At 37.1% G+C, this 21,242-nt stretch overlaps 1 protein-coding gene and 1 long non-coding RNA gene across 27 annotated transcripts in view; one reads left to right on the top strand and one right to left on the bottom strand.

Annotated features, from left to right (window-relative positions):
* MARCHF8 (membrane associated ring-CH-type finger 8) overlaps window positions 1-21,242 on the top strand; it is a 120,786-nt gene that overhangs the window by 38,973 nt on the left and 60,571 nt on the right. For 21 of the 26 annotated variants that reach the window (XM_070569339.1, XM_070569312.1, XM_008524302.2 and 18 more), the window contains one exon: window positions 10,319-10,498. In XM_070569339.1, the coding sequence (XP_070425440.1) occupies window positions 10,397-10,498 (102 nt within the window). In that variant the 5' untranslated portion in view covers window positions 10,319-10,396. Of the gene's footprint in view, window positions 1-8,503; window positions 8,701-10,318; window positions 10,499-21,242 lie in introns of those variants that run through there. The other 5 variants (XM_070569333.1, XM_070569285.1, XM_070569267.1 and 2 more) reach the window with 5 other exon arrangements.
* On the bottom strand, window positions 5,009-8,475 carry LOC139075102 (uncharacterized). The gene is made up of 3 exons (XR_011525154.1): window positions 8,336-8,475; window positions 5,371-5,478; window positions 5,009-5,264 (listed from the first exon to the last, which is right to left on the bottom strand). It is a non-coding gene; the product is annotated as an uncharacterized lncRNA (long non-coding RNA).

Genomic DNA, 21,242 nt, shown 5'->3' with positions numbered 1-21,242 from the left:
TGCAATACTGGAACTTCACTTTGTGCCTCTCCTAAGTTATAATGACTGTTTTGTGCATTCTGTTTTTCTGTTCCTTGATTTAGTCCTTTATTTTGCTACAGTACAACTTCCGAGAGTTTTCTTTAAAAAGGTGCTTGGGAAATTTATTTTGTGACTTCACTCATGCCCCAAGAAACCATTATTCTCCCTTCTCATTTGTTTGATAGTTTTGCTGGGTGTGAAATTCCATCTCAAAATCTTCTCTCAGAATTTTGAAGGCATTATGCCTCTGTCATTTGGGTCCACTGGTACTGGTGCTGTTGAGAGGTCTAATTCTATTTTGATTTATATATCCCTTTGTAATGTAATACCTCCACCCTACCCAATCCTGCCCACAGCTAGGACATTTTCTTTCTCACATTTTTGTTTGTCCTTGATGTCCTAGGATTTTATGATAATGAATAAGCCTTGGTGTGGACTTTCTAAAATTAAAAAAAATTCATTGCGCTAGGTGCTTACTGGGCTGTTTCAGTCTGGGGACTTGTGTCTTTCAGTTCTTGGGAATTTCTTTTATCATTTCTCTTATTATTTTCCTCCCTCTGTGTTCTCTGCCTCATCTCTCTGGAACTCCTTTTGGGTCAGATGTTGGAATTCCTGAGCTGATCTATGGATAATCTTATATCCTCAAATCCTTCTATCTTCTTTTTCTTATTTTCTGTTGCGTATTTTTGTACTACTTTCTTGGTGAGTTCTGTGACTTAATTTTCTAACCCTTCTGTTGAATTTTTAATTTTTGCTTATAATTTTTAATTTTCAAGAGTGCTTTTTGTTTTTCTATTTCATATTGTCATATTTTGGCTTTATGGATGGTATATCATCTGTACATTTAAGAGTATGTTGATTGACTTTAAAGGATTTTAAAAACTTTGGAAAATTATCTTTATTTCCCCTAGTTTTCTTTTTTTATGTATTGGTTCCTTTCATTTGGAGCTCTTCTAAATTTAATTAGTAAATAAGAAAAGCCAAGAACAGATGACATGGGGAAGCAGAGGTTGGACTGCATTGAATTAAGTTGTGGAAGGCAAGAAAGTGAAGAATATTGTAGGCCACTCAGAAAATTTGGTTATAGAGGGAAAGAGGATAGGAGCATTGAAAGCATTTTTATTTTTGTTTTTAAAGATGGGGGACCCATAAAGCTCTTTAAAGTTCTGTATCAGTGTGGAATTTTATAATTTTTTATATTATCTAGTGATACAAACTACTTATTCTATGCATTTTCCTTTGTTGATGTGAAGGAGTCTTTAGGAAGGAGACGATGAAAATATGGGGTAGGAGAATGGCTGATAGAGTCAGGCACCTGAATAGTCAGGTGAGGAGGAAAGCAAAGAGCTCAGGTACATGCCCAGAGCTGGGGTCATCTCTTCCTCTGAACTGAGTAATGTAATTTACATAATTAATGAAAGGGTTGGGAGGAGTGGGCAAGTTTATACGATTGGTGGCAGGAAATTGAGGAACTTTTACAGTAAATGTCATTTACATAGCGAAAGTGCCTAGTCTCATAATCAGATCCTGGACACGTGGGCTTCCTTCACACAAGGGAATCTGTTGTTGAGAGAGAACAGCCTGTTCTCTTCTGGTGGAAAGAAGAGTTACTATTTTGGAATAAGAGATTTCGTTTATAACCATGATTAAATGAGAAAAACATTTACTAATAGCTCATGTTTATTATTCAAACATTTGCTAATAGCTCATGTTTATTATTCTTTTCTGTGTTCTGTGAAAGATCATGATTCCTGCCACAGATCTGTTTCTGCCATAATGACAGGGACAAACATATGCTGAAAGAAAGTGGTGTAAGCAGCAGATAGCTTCTAAGCGCTGGGCAGATGCTCAGATTTGTTGACAGTGGGCAGGTACAGTCTGTCCCTTGTCTGCCGTGTTATAGTGCTGTATTCCTGTTTGCTAGCAGTTCGTGTTCTGAGTCTCCGTTTCTGCTGGTGTGTAAAGGCCATTCCACTGCAGTCGCATTTTGTGGAAAGTATGCAAACTGGAAATACTATGATGTGAAAATATTAATAACGTCTTACTGTGTGTAAAATATGAAATAATGTAGTCTCCAAAATCAGTAACTTTGGAGTGAAAGTCAGATGTAATAAAACACCGTGAAGAAAGGCAAACTGTTCCCATAAGGCATTGTGCTATTTTTTTTAAGGGAGAGCACTAAACAAAATATTAGAGCAAATACTGAAAAAATTTTAAAACAAGCATAAAACAAACACTATGATGGTTGTAAACATCTATGTCCTGAGAATGCATCCCCATACTTTATTCCTGTAGGAAAATTAGACTTGAATTCTGTGAGGCTTCAGAAATGTACTTCTCACAGAAAATTAGCCCTTTTATGGTTGTATAGTCATTGAGAACATAAAATTCTATTACCAACCTATGTGGAATGACTTGAGCTTTTAATTTTAGCTCTTTAAGAATATTTAAAGTAATATGTTACTGCTAAAGGTTTAGAAAATAGAGAAATGAAAAATCATTTATATTGCCACACCATTAAACTGCTATTAGCATTTTTATGAATTCCTTCCTAGGATTTTTGCTTGTGTGTATATTAATGTAGTTGTAATTATAATGTGTGTATAATTTTTACCTGCTTTTGCTCACACTCATCTTTCTCTTGCTTCTAATACCCACATAATATTCTTTTGATTGTATCAGTACCACAATTTACTTAGCTTTTCCTCAATTTTGAGAAATTATGGGTACTTTGTTTTCCTTTGTCGTAAATACTGTCATGTTGACAATCTTGGAGCTTGTAAATTTTTATGTATTTTCGTAGGCTAAGCTTCCCAACGGTAAGCTCTTCTAGTTTCTGAGCCCTGTTGCTCAAGTTTCCCAATGGGCATTTTGAGTTTGTGATGCCGCTGGAGGATCATGAGAACATAGGCTCAGCCCATATTGGCCAGTGATAGGTTTTGCCGTATTTCTGTAGAATTTTGTAAAGGAAAAAAGTGGTTCCCTGAGCTGTTGCCTTCCCTTCATTATTAAAATGTTAAGTGAGGACTCATGCTATGCCCTCATTTGTGAAACAGCTGTTCCTAATACTGCCCATTTAACTATGGGTATTTTTAATGTTTTTTAAAAAGCTATTCATATTAACTTCTTGATTAAAAAAAGATACTAACTTTCTGTCCTATGTGCTATAAATATTTTTGAGTCTTTTTTGCCTGTTTATTTTTGCTTTTAATTATAGAGTCATATCTACAAACCCTTTTCTTTGTGATTTTTTTCCTGTTAGTTCTAGACTTAGAAAGTCAGTCTTCCTTTAGTTCCTTCATATATTCATTTGCAATTCTATTTTATTATGTTTTTATGTGGTTTTTTGCATTTAACTTTTTTTTTTGCACGAAATATTAGCCCTGAGCTAACATCACCACCAATCCTCTTTTTGCTGAGGAAGAGTGGCCCTGAGCTAACATTTGTGCCCATCTTCCTCTATTTTATATGTGGGATGCCTACCTCAGCATGGCTTGATAAGTGGTACTAGGTCCACCCCTGGGATCCAAACTGTGAACCCCCCGGACCATTGAAGTGGAGCACGCAAACTTAACTGCTAAGCTACTGGGCCAGCCCCTGCATTTAACATTTTTATGCATCGGAATTTATTTTGATGAATGAACTGAGTCTTAATTGATTTTTTTCCCCAAATTGTTAGCCAAAGTTATCCCAATGCCCATTATTGAATAACTTGTCCCTTTCTTATAATTTTGGGCTGCTGCTTCTATTGGCTGGTAGACTCTTCTGTATAAGCCAGTCAATTTCTGGATTGTCTTTCAGTCTTATAGACCTGTACCTTGCTGTTTAATAATTATTATTACCTTATAATTTTTAATATTTCAGAGGACTCATCTCTCAATTGCTTCTTCTCCAACATTTTTATTTGATCGCATTCATTTGTATATATAATTTTAGAATCATTTTGTCAAGTAAAAGAACCTTGCTTAGACTTTCATTGGAATTACATTTAAATATATGCTTTAATTTGGGGAGGACACAACTTATAGCATTCAGGTATACTCTAAAATCACTAAATGTTTTTCATTAAAAGTTGTTAAGTAGGTTTTGTATCATTTATCTCTAATTCATGCTTTTTGTTTTGTTGATGTACAGGAATGTTGGTGACATTAATATGTTTATATACTTTTTTCTTACTGATTTTATACAAATGTTTTTAACTGATTCCACTAGTTCTTAGAAAATTCCTCTGGACTTTAACTCTTTCATTGAACTATAGAGTTCACTTTTTATTTTTAAATCTTATCACATTAGCAGGAAAAATCTAACTATATATTAGATAATAGCAGTGGTGATGTGCTTATTTTGCTTTTTAGTTTAATTAGAATGCCTCTGAGAGTTTTGCTGTGTGAGTGTAATGTTAAATTTTGGTTGAGATAGGTGTTTTTCTTTTTTTTTTTTTAAATTAGGGATTCTCCATTGCTGTTTTCTAAACGGTTTTAAAATTCTGTGTTGATGTTGAGTTTTGTCATTTGTTTATAGCATCTAATAGCATCTATTGCATCTAATGACATGAACAACTGATTCTGCAGGTTTTCCTTGGGAAACTGATTTTATTTCTGTGTGTTCAGGTGTCATGGTGTGCTGGTGACTCCCAGTGTGCACTGTGTACATATCTTGGGTTTCCCACAGGGATGTCAAGCTCAGTGTGCCTGTGGCGAGCCCCCTTTTATCTCTCACTCCTCTGTGCATCCTGGTCTTGTGAATGCAAAGCCAGAAACCAGGGAACAGTTAGGCTCCTCACTAGATTGTCTCAGTCCTCCTTTTTCAAATGGTCTCTCCTCCCTCCACGCTCACTGCTGTAAGTCTGGCCTTGATCATTCAGTGCTAAGTGTTACAACTAGTCTCCTCACTCCTCCCACTGCTCTTTTTCTTTTTGTGTCTGCTAGCTGATGTGCACAGGCTTCTCATTTTTTTGTATGAAACGTGCTTCTGATAAAAACAGACATAACTTGAAGTTGTTTATTCTGAGTGCCAGTCATGACATTATGATTCAACAACTCACAATGGAGAGCAGCAGGGTGCTGCTGGAGCCTGGCACCCTGTGAGCCAGGGTGCAGGGAGGCATGCAGACCTCGGTGGGGGCTGTCCCTCAGGGAGGCTGCAACTAGCATCTTTGTCTTCTCCTGGCTGCCTCTTTGTCATCTGTATTTATCCCCAGCATTGTGTTAGAATGGGCAGAATCCTTCATTTATCTTGACCATCTGGAAAGCACATAGAACAGCTTGATTGTTAAGCCATGATGGTCGTCTTTTGGTCCGATGTACCTACCTCTCTCCTTATAGGGATGGTATTATCAGTCTTACTTACCTTCAGAGTCATGCTGCTAGAGGTACTAAATAAATATCAGAAAGAATTTGAGGTCCCAGTTGTGTAAATCTTGTGTGCAACCAAGGCATAGGGGGACAGAAAATACTGCTGAAAAGACAAAGCAAACAAACAGGCTTTTGTGAGGCAGTGAGAGGAATCATTGCAGATGCCTGAAAAAGCAGGCTGGAAAATGTGCTGAGGTTAAGAATCCTTACATTTGTGCATATAGACACAGTCTTATTTGGTCTTCACAGTAACCCAGTGAACTGAGTAGAGATTACAGTCATGTGTCCCTTGACAATGGGGTTATATTCTGAGAAACGCGTAGTTAGGTGATTTCATCGTTGTGCAAACATCATAGAGTGCACTTACACAAACCTGGAAGGTATAGGCTTGGAAGGTATAGGCTACCACTCATCTAGGCTATATGGTACTAATCTTAAGGGACCACCGTCGTGTACGCGGTGTATCATTGACCGAAACGTTTTTATGTGGCGCATTACTTTTCTGTTTTACTACTGAAGAAAGAGTATCTTTTGAATTCATCAGTTTGCCCAACATTACACTGTTAGTATTTAATAGTCAAGACTTGAACCTTAAGTTGCTGATTTTGCACTCTTCCTTGTTACCTTTCTCAAAACTGGAAGAGTGATAAAGTAACAGTGGCCATCTCCATGCCATCTGGATAAGTTACATTAGGGATAGCACAAAGGAAAAATAAAATTTTATCTATCTTAACCCATGTTACTTATTTCTGATTCGTTTTTTAAACAGCTTTATTGTGATATAATTCACATCCATTAAAATTCACTCATTTGAAGTGTGCAGTTCTATGGTTTTCACTATACTTGAGTTATGTAACCATCACCATAATAAATTTTAGAACATATTCATTATCCTAAAAACATGGGGTTTTTAACCATCACTGCCCTTCCCATCCCTAACCCTCCCCTGGGCAGTCACTAATCTACATTCTGTCTTTATAGATTTGTGTACTCTGGACATTTCATACAAATGTATCATACAATACGTGGTCCTTCTTTCACTTAGTATAATGTTTTCAAGGGTCACCTGTGTTATAGCATGTATTCATATTTCATTCCTTTATATTGCTGAATAATATTCCATGGTATAGATAACACATTTTATTTATCCATTCATCAGTTTATGGGCATTTGAATTATTTCCACATTGAGTAAGAGCCAGACTGTTTTCCAAAGCAGCTGCGTGCATTCCCACCAGCAGTATATGAGGGTTTCAATTTCTACACGTCCTTGCCAGCACTTATCTGTCTTTAATTATAGCCATAATTAAAGTGATATCTCATGGTTTTGATTTGTATTCTCCTGTTGGCTAATGATGTTGAGCAATCCATTTTTCACTATTTGTCTTTTTATTATTGAATTGTAACAGTGCTTTATATATTTTAGATACAATTCTCTTACTATTATATGATTTGTAAAAAAATTTATTCCATTCTGTGGTTGTCTTTTTACTTTCTTTGTGGCGTCTATTGAAGCACAAAAGTTTTTGTTTTGATGAAGTGTAGGTTTTTAAAAGTTTTTTTTATTTAAGTGAGGTAGGGGTCTAACATCATTCTTTTGCATGTGGCTATCCAGTTGTCCCAGAACCGTTTGTTGAAAAGACAATAGTCTTTCCCTATTGAATAGTCTTGGCACCCTTGTTGAAAAATCAGTTGACCATAGATACATGGGTTTATTTCTTGACTCTAAATTCTATTCTATTGGTGTATATATCTGTCCTTATTCCAGTTCCACACTGTCTTGATTACTATTCCTTTGTGGTAAGTTTTGAAATTAGAAAGTGCCAGTTCTCCAACTTGTTCTTTTTCAAGATTATTTTGGGTATTCTGGATCCCTTGAATTTCCATATGTATTTTAGGATCAGCTTATCCAGTTTCGTTTTTTTTTTTTCTCTAAATGTTCATTGTGTTTTCTTCATACTTTTTTTTAAAATTTTTTTTAAGATTTTATTTTTTCCTTTTTCTCCCCAAAGTCCCCCCCGTACATAGTTGTATATTCTTCGTTGTGGGTCCTTCTAGTTCTGGCATGTGGGACCCTGCCTCAGCGTGGCTTGATGAGCAGTGCCATGTCTGTGCCCAGGATTCGAACCAACGAAACACTGGGCCGCCTGCAGCGGAGCGCACGAACCCAACCACTTGGCCACGGGGCCTGCCCCAGCTTATCCAATTTCTACAAAGTCAGCTGGGTTTTTAATAGGGATTGCTTTATCTGTAGATCAATTTTGGGAGAATTGCCATCTTATCAATAGTAAGTCTTCTAATCCATGAATTTGGCATGTCCGTGGCCATACTCTCAAACAACCAACTTTGTCAGTCCAGTTCTTCTAGATATGGATGTTCCTATCAGGTGTGTTGTATTTTGTAAGTTAGCATTAGTGGAATTGAAGGCCTTATGCCTGGATTGTCAGGCAATAGTGTAGAGGTTTAACTTTTGCTCTTAATTAAAGATGAATTGAATCATATAAAACAGATATTTGGAAATTATGCAAAGAGAATAGTATCAGTAATACCTGCTTTACGCTTTTCATATGAACCTTCATATAAAAAGTGGCATGGTCTGTTTTGTAGTTTGGTTTTTAAAATGATCACTTTCTAAATTTTTTTTTCTTTTATTTTTTTGAGGAAGATTAGCCCTTAGCTAACATCCTCTGCCAGTCCTCCCCTTTTGCTGAGGAAGATTGACTCTGAGCTAACATCTGTGCCCCACTTGCCCTGTACGTGGGACGGCTGCGACAGTATGGCCTGATAAGTGGTGCACATGCCCATGCCTAGGATCCGAACTGGTGAACCCTGGGCCACCAAAGCAGAGTGCATGAACTTAACCCCTATGCCACTGGGTGGGCCCCTAAAATTATCACTTTCATCCAATATATGTCTGACATAGGAAAGGGATTGCTTCAGGCGAACTTTCAGGTCTCTTACCTGGAGATGGGGGTGCATATCTGAAGAGTAACTTAAATGGCTGTAAAGAGGGAGGCCCTGTAAAATTATGCAAAAAATTTCAAACACCCTCACATTTCTGTTTCTCTGGCATAAATAGTCCTGTCCATGCTTGTCGTGGTTCTGTACCAATGATGTAATAATGATGATTATACCAGGAGCACCAAAGGTAGCTATTGGCATGATATATGGTGGGGCTCTGGGCATGGTTAGTTTGACTAAGTATTCCAAGTGACCACATGGAGTTTGTCATTTGTGGCAGAGGACTTTAATGCATTAGTGATGAAAGAACTGCTCACCACTAACTATTGTGATCTCCCGGAGAGTGTAAGACAACTAAGCAGTAAGTAAGTGCCTCTTGTTTGCATAATGTGAACACAAATATTCAGACTGCTTCTTGGATATCATGCCCCATCTTGTGTCAGCCTCAACAAAGGCTTGAAATAGAGTGGGTGATGTATAATACCTAGACACTAACATTTTCTTTATTATTGATTATATCTAGATGCTGATATCACCTACTTTATTTTCCTGTTTTATTGGTTATGAGTTACCACCCATCTATTATAAAACTAGACTTTTTAAAACAGAACATTTGTTTAGCTCATTTTCTCATATGTGTTGATCCCTTCCAGTTTTTTGTTCCCTCCTGTTGCTTATTGATCAGAGAGTCCTGAGAGAGAAGTCCATTTTGTGAGCCCTGTTGCTCTTAATTTGGTTAGTAACACTGTCAGAGGTGAGACTAGCCACCTAAAAACCTACCTTTGGTCCAGAGCAGAGTTTTGGGAGAGGGGGAATAAATGGCTGCTTGTCACACGTTACCTTAGGGTTGTCAGGCCTTATTGTTCACCCTCCCCACCTACCATCCCACCTCCCAAATATATGGTTAATAAATGAAAATCCCCAAATTAGAATTTTGTTCTTTTGGTTTAAGGCTTCCATCCTTTGTTAAAATTTGAACAGCATGAAATATTATTGTGTTGAACCTCATAGATAATTTGTATAATTTATATCTAATTGGTTTTGTATGCAGAGTTTGATAGATCTCGGTGTGGGTAGGGGAAGAGAAAGAGAGAGAGAGAACACACGATTCAATTATTAGGCACTTTAGAGGATGCAGGAGAAAACCAGAAAAAAGGCAAGGATGCCTGGAATCATTGAATATGGCTTATTCAGACACTATTATTTTCCTTAAGAGCAGCCTTTTCATGGTCCCCGGAATGTCCATGATGACCCTCATCTTTCCTATAAAATCCTTTAGAGCAGGGGTTAGCAAACTACAGGCCCATAGGCCAAATTTAGCCTGCCACCTGTTTTTGTAAGTAAAGTTTTATTAGAACATAACCATTCTCATTCATTTGCATACTCACTGTGGCTACTTGCATGCTACAATGGCAGATTTAAGTAGTTGTAGCAAATATGGCCCACAATGCCTAAAATATTTACTATCTGGCCTTTTACAGGAAAAGTTTGCCGACAACTGGTCTAGAGAGTGTAGACTTTTGGAAGGTTAAGCATGAATCATAGATATTTTAAATTTATTTTAGACTTCTTAACCTTTAATCTTACCATTATGTGGACTGAAGGGCAGCAGTTTTAAGGAAAGATCACAGCTTATATCAGGATGAATGCTTGTTCAAGAAAAAAGCTTAACTTCAAAAATATTCTTATAATGAGAGATGACACTGCTGTATTTAAAACCTAAGTAGCTATGGAAAATTAATATCTGATTATACATGTACCTGATCCACCAGCCTTCTTCAGGTGCTCCCATCTTACTACATGAGAAAAATGATACAATTTCCCTCGTAGACATTTAGCTTCTATCATTTTTGGAGACCAAATATCTATGTCAGACATTATAACTTATTTGAGTATAAATATGAATATAAATATAAAATACTGATCTCACTGTTGGAAATTTGAAAAGTGTTCAGCTCAGTTACATCTTGTCTTCTCTCTCAGCTTAAAGTCCATGGCCCAAAATGACTCTACCACTGAAGACTCTCTTCCGTAAAGAAGAGGACCAGACAGGAGGCTGGGATGAGCATGCCACTGCGTCAGATCTCTGCCATTCCATCCCAGGATGCCACCTCTGCTAGAATCTACAGAAATAAGACCAAAGAAAAGGAGAGGGAAGAGCAGGTAATGAGATAATCCTCTTTTTAGTTTCATTATTTTTATTATTTTCATTAAGTATCGTCTAGGATAATAAGCTCTGAAGATGAAGAAGATCAAGGTTTTCTCTAGTAATATACTAAAAAGTACATGGTATAAATAGTTGTACTCAGAAGAATGTGTCTTTTTGTAGATTTCTAAGTTTTCACATTTTGGTATCAACTTATTCTGCCATGGTTGTACATGACTTATTTATTTTCATTGGTTAAATCTACCTGATTATTTATGGTAAATTGCTGAGAAAAAGTTCTTTGGATTCTCAGAACATGATGCAAAGGATAAATTTTTTTGAACAAAAATGTGTGAATGCCTCATACACACTAGTCTCTTCTTGCTGCAAAGGTATCTTGGTTAATATCGCACAGCCTGTCTCTATCATGTGGTTCTTGATCTGGCCTGACAAATATTCATTAGAATCTATAAGATCAGAGATGGAGGAAGTTGAGGACCATCTAATCCCAGCCCAAGTGGTCAGGACTGGTCAGAACCCGAATGGTGACCCAGAGTTAACTAGGAGAAAGTAGAGTGTTCCAGTTGGAGGAAATATCACATGCCGAAAGCCCAAAGGTTAGGGCGAGGTGAGTGTGAAGAGATTAGAATAACTGGAAAATAAGGGTCGAATTGAGTAGTGGGAAGATGGGACGTTGGAAGAGTTACAGGCGTTACCTTAAGGAGTTTGGGTTTATCTTTGCAGAAGAGTAAGGGATCAGATTTGTGTTCATAAAGCTCTCACTCAGGCTGCAGTTTGGAGAGCGCTTTGAGTGGGTGGTAGGGAGACTAGTCAAAGGATTATTTAATAGCCTACATGAGCCAAATTCAGCAAGCTTTTCCTGTAAAGGGCCAGATGATATTTTAGACTTGCAACTGTAACTGTCACATCTCCTCAGCTCTGCCATTTGTAGCAAGAAAACAGCCAAAGACAATATATAAATGAATGAGCATGACTGTGTTTCAGCAAAACTTTATCTACAAAAACAGGTGACCAACCAGATTTGGCCTGTAGGCTGTAGTTTGTGGATCCCTGGCCTAGAGGAAAGGTGATGGAGACTTCATCTAAGCTCGGGGTGATGGGGATAGAGAGAGATGTAGTTGATTAATCCACTGGGCCTGATGATCACGTGTCCAGAGGAACAGGGAGGAGTCGGGGTGACTCCTGCTTTCTTCCTTGCCTTCGCAATGTGCTCTAGAAACATTTGTTCCTTAGTTCTCTCCTAGCATTCCTATTTTGTAGCTACAACTTAAACTTTGCCCAAGACTCTCTAGAATCCTTATTAAATCAAGAATGGTTGTGTCTTGTTTGAAGTTGCATCGTTACACTTGATGGGACACCATTCTTTCCATTATTACATGAAGAATTTAAAAAAACCAAATCTATCGTATCATAGCTCTTGAAGTACATGGACTATGGAAAAAGAAAAGGCGTCATGTAAATTAAAAGAGGTCTCCATATTCTTAGTTTGGGTTTTCCTTTTTTCAGTTGTTTGTGTTGTCAATCTGCACCCTTTCCATTTCGCTGAGCTCTTAGGAGAGGCTTGGCCAGCATTGGTTGAAATGCTGACTAGGGCTGGTGGTGACGTAGATGGTTTCTGGATGTAGTATTTTCAGTATTTTAGTTTTTCTTCAACTTCTGGGAATCCTTTTCATATTCTATCAATTTTTATTTAAGTTAATAGTCTTCATTTAAGATTCATTTAAATTAATAGTCTTTTCTTAGAATCCTTCTTAGCTCAGATGTATTTTTCAATACCTCTAAATGGAACATTTCCTTAGTCTAGTGTGCTTGCCTATACCAAATTGAGGCTGCTAGTTCCCTGAAGTGTTGAATTTGGACACCAGATGGCAGGAATTTCTTGGTTTGTATATGAAGAAGCTATACATACTTGTTTGGCATAGAGAAAGGAAGATGTCCAGCATTTTAGGCCGGGAGGAGAAATACTTCATTATGTAAAATCCTACTGCAGATTTGTTGTAGGTGGGTATTCAGTACTTACCTAATTGATCTATTTGATGGGGGTTTTAAGGTTTAAATAAGTGTCATTAAACAGCTATATTCATGGAGCTGGGATTTTAATTTGTGTTGGGAAGAGGAACGATCCTGTCACCTTAGTGCGGGGAACAATTTGAACACCTGATGGCAGTGTGACCAGTTGGGGAGTTGTGGTGCCCAGGTGGGGTGGCAGGTAGTGGGAGAATGGCTGAGACAGGAGCTGGAAGGGCCCCATAAGAGTTTTGGCAGCAGCTGGTACAGTGCTTAAAGTGGTTGTTGCAGGTTTCTAGGCTCTGAAGTGTGGTGTCAGGATCTGTTTGGAAGGTAAATATTTGTTCACTGGAGCCTGTTTTCCTTTATCCAGTTTCCCTGACACAGTGAGTTCAAAACAAAATCCTTTGACATCTGATCTTCCTGTGCTTGGGAGAGCAGGAGAGGGGGGAAAGAGAAGCTATGCAAGGGGAACCCTTCCTTCCATCCCATCGCCCACTATTCTCAGAACTGCAGAGGTGAAATTTATCTCATAATCTCTGGATAACGTGAGACAGTTCATTATATTGATAACAATTTTGTTCCTTCTGAATCTTGTGAGAAGAGAGAAGCGTTACAGTTTACTCAGAATCAAATATTCCAACCGTTAACGTTGATACAGTTTTACCTATGCTTATCAGATACGCGATTCTCTCTCTAGCACCAGTTGCATGAGCCCATACCTACAGTTCTAAGGAGAGGTAATGACTTTTACACAGTAGTCAATACAGTTGATAAATAAATGAAGTAACTCAGTGTTAGTGGTATGGGGACCACTATGGAGGGAAGAGGAATGTTTTGTAATCCATAAAATGATTTCTGCTTTTGCTTATGAGCTGGGTGTTTCTTGAAGAGTTTTTTTTCTTTTCTCCTTAGCATTTTATAAGTAGTGATCCATTGCCTTCCAGCTTCTGGTCTGCAATTAGGAACCTGATGTGGTGGTTGTTTACATTCTTTCAAAAGAAAAGTATTCTTTATACGTTTTTGGAGAATATTTTCTTTTTCCTTATAGTTTAAGGAGTTACTGGTTAATGTCTTGCTGTTCTTGGTGGCTTTCTTTGGTTCTTGTGGGGGATTTTTGGGCCTTTCAGTCTTCTTTCAGTTCTGAAACCTTTTCTTTCTTACCTTTGATGATGAACTCTGTACTCTGGTTCTCAGAGATTGCTGCTGGAGGTTAAATTTCCATATTCTCTTGGCTATTGTATTTTCTCAGATTTGTTCCCTTATTTCTGTGCTGTGGTCCTTTGGCATTGACCTTTTCCAAATTGCCCTGTTTTGCTGACTCAGCACTGCTGATTTTTGCATCTTTCTGTATCCAAGAAGGTTAATTGATCTGTTGCCATCCAGATTGCTTTTTTTTTTTTTAAAGATTTTATTTTATTTTATTTTTTCTCCCCAAAGCCCCCAGTACATAGTTGTATATTCTTTGTTGTGGGTCCTTCTAGTTGTGGTATGTGGGACGCTGCCTCAGCGTGGTTTTGATGAGCAGTGCCATGTCCGCGCCCCAGGATTCGAACCAACGAAACACTGGGTCGCCTGCAGCGGAGCGCGCGAACTTAACCACTCGGCCACGGGGCCAGCCCCCCATCCAGATTGCTTTTTGATTGATTTCTTTTCTAGACTTACTCCTTGTCTTGTAATGGTTTGATAGGTCCCTTTATGTTTTTCAAGATTATTTTTTACGTTTTATTTTGTTTTTAAACAGCTTTATTGAGGTATAATTGACATACAATAAACAGTACATATTTACAGTGTACAATTTGATAAGTTGTGACATCTATTTACATACATGAAACTATCTCCACAATCAAGATTGTAAACATTTCCATCACTCCCAAAAGTGTCCTCATGCCCTTTTGTAATCCCTCCCTTGCACTCCTCTTCAACCCTTTCCTCAGGCAATCATTGATCTGCTTTCCTTCACAGTAGATTAGTTTTCATTTTCCAGAGTTTTTTATAGATGGAATCATACATTCTATACTCTTTTTGGTCCAATTTTTTTCTCACAGCTTAATTCTTTTGAGGCTCATCCAAGTCGTGTGTATCAATAGTTCACTCCTTTTCTTGCTGAGTAGAATCCATGGACGTACCACCATTTGTTTATCCATTCTCCTGTTGATGGACATTTGGATTATTTCCAGTTTTTGGCTTAGACAAATAAGGCTACTGTGAACATTCGTACAAGCTCTTTTGCTATATTGAATAGAAGTGGTGAGAACAGACATCCTCATTTTGTTCCTGATCTTAGAGGGAAAGCATTCATTCTCATGGCCAAGGGAGGAGGGGCATCCCTAGGGCCTCCTTGACAAGGACAGTAATCCATTCCAGAGCGCTCTGCCCTCATGACCGAATCTTCTCCCTAAGGCCCACCTCCTAATACCACATTTGGACATTAGGATTTCAATATATGAATGTGAATTTGGGGAGGACACAAACATTCAGCCTATAGCACTTATTATTCTTTTAATATCTTTAGAATCTGTCATGATAACTTCAGTTTCATTCTTGATACTGGTAATTTTTGTCTTCTCTCTTTTTTTTCCCCTGATCATCCGACCAGAGCTTTATCAGTTTTATTGATCTTCTCAAAGAGTTCTTTTGGTTTCATAGATTTTCTCCATTTTCATTCTGTTTTCTATTTTTTTGGTTTCTGCTTTCATATTTATTTCCTTCCTTTGTTTTCTTTGAGTTTAATTTGCTCTTCTTTTTCCAGCTTCTTAAGGTTATTTATTTGAGATCTTTCTTGTTTTCTAACCTAGGTATTAGTGATTATAAATTTCCCAAGTTCTGCTTTTGCGGCGTCCCACAAATTCTGCTATGTTGAGTTTCATTTTCATTGAGTTCAAAATACTTTCTAATTTCCCTTGGATTTCTTCTTTCATCCATGGGTTATTTTTAAGCATGTTATTTAATTTCCAAAATTTTGGGACTTTCCAGTTATCTTGCTCTTACTGATTTCTAATTTAATTCCATTTTGCTCTGAAAACATATTTTCAGTAACTTAAATCCTTTTAAATTTATTGAAGCTTGTTTCATGGCTCAGAATATGGTCTCTTTTGGTAAATATTCTGTGCGTGCTTTAGAAGAAGGTGTATTCTGCTATTATTGGTTGGAGTGTTCTATAAATGTCAGTCAAGTCAAGTTGAATGATAGTGTTTTCAAGTCTGCTATATCCTTGTAGTCTAGTTGTTCTGTTTGTTGAAAGAGTGGTAGTGAAATTGCTGACTGTAATTGTGGATTTGTCTATTTCTCCTTATAGGTATACCAGTCTTGCTACATGTATTTGATGCTCTGTTATTATGTGCATAAACATTTAAGCATGTTTGATCTTCTTGATAAATTAACCCCCTTATTATTATGATATGATTATCTTTATCCCTGGTGATGATGTTCTTTGCTCTGAAGTCTACTTTGATAATCATATAGTCGCCACAGCTTTCTTTTGATTAGTGTTAGTATGGTAGCACCTTTTCCATCTTTCTACTTTTAACCTATTTGTGTCTTTATATTTAAAGTGCTCTTCATGTAAGCATATGGTTAGGTCCTTTTTATCCAGTCTGACAATCTCTGCCTCTTTATTTAGATATTTAGACTGTTTATATCTAATGAGCTTATTGATAGGGTTAGGTTGATCTTCCTATTTGTTTTCTATTTGTCCCATCTGGTTTTTGTTTCCCTTTTCAGCCTTGTTAAAAATTGAATATTTTTTAAGATTTTTTTTTTCTTTCTTGGTTTATAAGCTGTAACTCTTTATTTTAGTGATTTTTTTATTTTATTGTTTTTAAAATTTTATTTATTTAATTTTTTAGGGTTTGTAGTATGTATCTTTTACTTGTCAGTTTACCTTCAAGTGATAATTATACTACTTCAAGTATACCGTAGAAACCTTGCAATAGTAAACTTTCATTTCTCCCCTCCTGGTCTTTATGCTATTGTTATCATACATTTTTCTTGTATATATGTTATAAACCCAAGAATACAATGTTATTATTTTTAAAACACTTTTTATTCAAAAAGATTAAAATAATAATTATATCTGTTTACTCATCTTACTACCATTTCTGGTGTTCTTCATCTCTTTGAGTAGACTCATATTTCCATCTGGCATTTTCCTTCTGTGTGAAGGACTTCCTTTAACATTTCTTGTAATGTGAATTGGCTAGTAATGACTTCTTTCAGCTTTATATTTTTCCTTTTTTTTTTTTCACTTCATTTCTTGTGTCTGGGATTTGTTGAGCTTTGTGGGGTATGTGGGTTTACAGTTTTCATTGAATTTGGAATATTTTTAAGATATTTTTTCTCTTTCCTCCCTTCTTGGGGAACTCCATTCACACATTAATTGGCTTGAAGTTCTCCAATGTTGTGTTTTTAACTTTTTAAAATTTTATTTTTTTATTTCTGTGTTTTATTTTGGATAATTCTAGTTGCTACGTTTATAAGTTCATTAATCTTTAATTTTTCAGTTTGTAATCTGCCGTTACTTCCATCTAATGTATTTTTTATCTCACATGTGGTATAGTTTTCATCTCTAGAACTTTAATTTGGATCCTTTTTTTATATCTTCCATATCTCTATTCAACTTTTTTATTATAAGATCCAAATTGAACTTCTCAAAATTTATTTAAAAATAAAACTGACTTAAAGATACCAAGTGGTATGGGTATCTTTGTAGACTTTTAAAAAAAATTTCAGCATGGTTGTAGTATCTTAAATAAGTTTGCATTTGATTATCCTGAGATTTTTCTTAATTTCTTTCCCAGTGCTCATTTCTTTTTCACACAAATAATTTCACCATTTTTTTAATCTGTATTTTTCTTATTCTTCTGTCCTTTTTTCCCATTGTTTGATGTCTTTGCTTATCCTTAAGCATGTTTTAAAACATCCCGCTGTGTACTTAAGTAGGATTATTTAAGTCTAAAAGACAATTTCCTATTTGGTTATCAAATCAGTGTATAGAAATCCACATTTCAGGGGCCAGCCCCGTGGCCGAGTGGTTAAGTTCACACGCTCTGCTTGAGTGGCCTGGGGTTCACTGGTTCAGATCCTGGGCGTGGACCTACACAACGCTCATCAAGCCGTGCTGTGGTGGTGTCCCACATAGCAGAACTAGAATGACTTACAACTAGGATATACAACTATGTGCTGGGGCTTTGGGGAGGAGAAAAAAAAAAACAGGAAGATTGGCAGCAGATGTTAGCTCAGGGCCAATCTTTCTCACACACGCAAAAAAAGATGTGTTGTTGCTGTCGTGGTTAATGGTTACTTTGTTAAAAAGAAAGAAAGAAATCTACATTTCATTTGACAATATTTATAAATTACTTTCTGTCTCAGAATAATGTCTGTTTCGCCCTGTTATTAACACGTGAACTCTCTTATTAACAGGATTCCAGGGTCCACTGTAAACAACAGTATCGTTTCCATTTAGTTTAAAGAGAAGGATTTAATACGAGGAAATGGATGCTTACAAAGTAATTGTAAGGGCTGGAGGAGCAGGCCTTCACTGGGTGTCCAGGAGTAGCTAACTCCTAGCATCGCTGGACTGCTTTCCTGAGATCAGGAGATGACAAATCAGAAAGTTGCTATTGCCATTTCTGGTAAAAAAAATCACTGTCTTTACCATGGTTGGAAAAGCTGCCACTGCTGCTACAGACTTTGCTGAATTAGGAAGACACTAACCACATCACTTTTGCCATTATCTGGACAAGCAGAGTGGATGCTCTGCCCTCTGCTTTTCTCCCCGTCTCATCTCCAAATGAAAACTTTGAGTGTGAGGGCATTGAATTATTGCAACCTAATTATATCTGGAACCCAAATTACAAAGTTGTCCAGAAAATACATTTGTTAACTTTCTTCCCTATACCTTTAAAATGAAATTTGTATGGATACTGAAAGACCAGTCTGTATCACGGTATCCCTTGATAAACAAAGAGGTAATTTAATGATTAGCTTACATTTAACCAGTGAGCTGCATGGAAAATGAAAGTAGTATTTTGTTTTATATATTTGTAAACAGTCCTGTTTCCGGCCCTATTGGGGGCCCATCTTGCTTCTGGGGTCAGTAAGGGGATTTTACCATGATCAGGATGATGATCATCTAAACACATTTATACTTGCTACAAAAATGTTTGAATGTTGGCAGCTAATACTTTACTTATATTTTACCTGACATCTTCTGAAAAGATGGCCTCACAGTTGTTTAAGTGATAATGGTATTTTGAAGGCATAACCACCACACTTTTACTTCTTAATAATTATTCCCTACTGGATAAATTATTCCCTTTTAAATCAGAAAAACCTAATATAAGAGAAAGCAATCCGTGTTTTAACATCCCAGAATCTCCAGAGCCATCTAGCCCAGTTCTGAGTTTAATGCTTGAACCTGCTCTGTGTCATCATGGCAACTTGTTCTTGGGGCCCCATTAGGGTATCTCCTGTGGTGCTGACCCATTACTTCCAAAGGAAATTCCGTTCTTTTTTGGGTTATCAGAGATTTGAGATCCAGTATAAGAACAATCTGTGGCTTTCTCTTATTAACAGTACTGTTTTTTTCTTCCAGGAACTGTCAACAGGTCTTATTCTGCAGTATAAAAATCCCTTGTTCCGTGTATTACATATTTGAGTCTGTCAACATTCTGGTTGTTCTGTTCTAGACCATTCCTAGTTTCTTCATAGAAGTATGTTTAAATGAAGAGATGAATATGCATCTTTAAAATATACCTGTCCCAAATTACTGTCTTTGGGTAGCCCTCATTCTCAGTGAGATCTTTGCATGGCTTCTTGAATCACCCATCTACTGTACCTGTGAGAGTGCCGAGAGATTAATATTCTCATACCTAGAAACCAGGATTTCTTTTGTCATCTGTTTACCTTTCCTTGGTTCCTGGAGTGATTTTTTTCAAACCTGCTTCCAAGCATGTTTTTCCTGTCTGGTAATCAAATCTATCACTGTAATGTGCTGGGAGCTTTTCCTCATTTGCTCACGCACATGTAGAAAGTTGTAGCATGCTTGCTGTTTAAGAACCAAATATGACTGATTCTTTTCTAAATGGTTATCTTCTGCTTTGTAAGGCTTGTTTTCTTTGAGAATGAAGAAAAGCTTAGGTGTTTTTCTATAGATAAGAAAAGAGCATGCTATTACCAAACATTAAATACAAGTTGATCATTTTGAACCACTACATTTTTCTTTTGCATGCATAGATTTTGAAGCTTAAATGCAGATAAAATTACGTGCAACTTTGAGGTCCTGCCATTTGAAATATTCTTAGTCGAAAGCCAACAGTATTTGTTCTGGTTGTTTTATATATTAGCAGCTTACCTTCCCCAGCCAATTCTCACATAAGTCTTGGATGGGTAACCGTTTGCTGTTTACTTATTTAGGGTGTGGAGATGGAAGAATGCACAGAATGACTGTAGCTGACCTTTGTGATGTTGCTCTAGTGAGAGTTTGCTAGGTAAGAGCCTGTGTGATGTGGGTAAAACCAAGGGTCTAGTTTGGTTATACAGTAAGTGAAGCATTCGCAGTTGGCTTTAGTGTGTTGAATATAAAACGAGTGAAGGTCACGCATGAATACATTTGTCTTGGTACCACCACAGGGCTTATGATTATGATTTGTTGGGTCTCACTATTCTCTTATAGCTGTTCAATGTGAATTAAACAATTAGGAGGCAGAAAACTACACAAATTTGTTGTTTAATGCAGATATTTCAAAACATAATACTATAGTCATAGTATCCTATAATAATTGTTAGTGGCTTTTATATCTGACATCATCAAGATGACTCCTTTATTTTACACAAATGAAGTGAGAATTCCAAAGAGAAATACTTTACCCATGGTCACTTGAATTTGTATGATATTTTTTCCATAATATTTTGTTTTCTCTTAAAAAGTGCTTTCAGAGGCCAGTCCTGTGGCATAGTGGTTGAGTTCAGCACCCTCCACTTCAGTGGCCCTGGTTCATGGGTTCAGATCCCAGGTGCAGACCTGTGCCACTCATCAGCCATGCTGTGGTGGCGACCCACATACAAAATAGAGGAGGACTGGCACAAATGTTGGCTCAGGGCTAATCTTTCTCAAGCAAAAAAAGAAGAAGATTGGGGCCAGCTCAGTGATGTACTGGTTAAGTTCGCACACTCTGCTTTGGCGGCCCAGGGTTCATGGGTTCAGATCCTGGGCACAGATCAACACACCACTCATCAAGCTATGCTGTGGTGTCATCCCACATACAAAATAGAGGAAGACTGGCACAGACGTTAGCTCACTGACAATCTTCCTCAAGCAGAAAGAGGAGAATGACAACAGATGTTAGCTCAGGGCCAATCTTCCTCATCAATAAAAAAAAAAAAAAAGAGGAAGATTGGCAACAGATGTTAGGGTGAATCTTCCTAAGCAAAAAACAAAATGCTTTCACATTAATGCAAATATACTGTACACATTTATTCTTTCATTCATTTATGCATCAAACAGATATTAACAGTATATTATGTCCTGGAAAGATTCCTGCCCTCAAGGAGCCTGTAGAGTAGCAGAGAGACAGAGAAGAGCCACGTCATAGAATGCAGTGAACACTCTGATGACAGTCTCCTTAGTGTATGGCAACCAGAACTTTTTTGATCTATGATGTTGTTGGTTATGCTTTTGTGTTTGTTTACCCCATTTCTGCTTGGGATTTAGGTGTGCTTTTTCAATTTTTG

Source organism: Equus przewalskii, chromosome 1 (assembly GCF_037783145.1).
Source record: "Equus przewalskii isolate Varuska chromosome 1, EquPr2, whole genome shotgun sequence".
NCBI classification, from domain to species: Eukaryota; Metazoa; Chordata; class Mammalia; order Perissodactyla; family Equidae; genus Equus; species Equus przewalskii.
The sequence above is the reverse complement of the archived record's forward strand: the minus strand, read 5'-3'. Positions and strand labels throughout refer to the sequence as shown.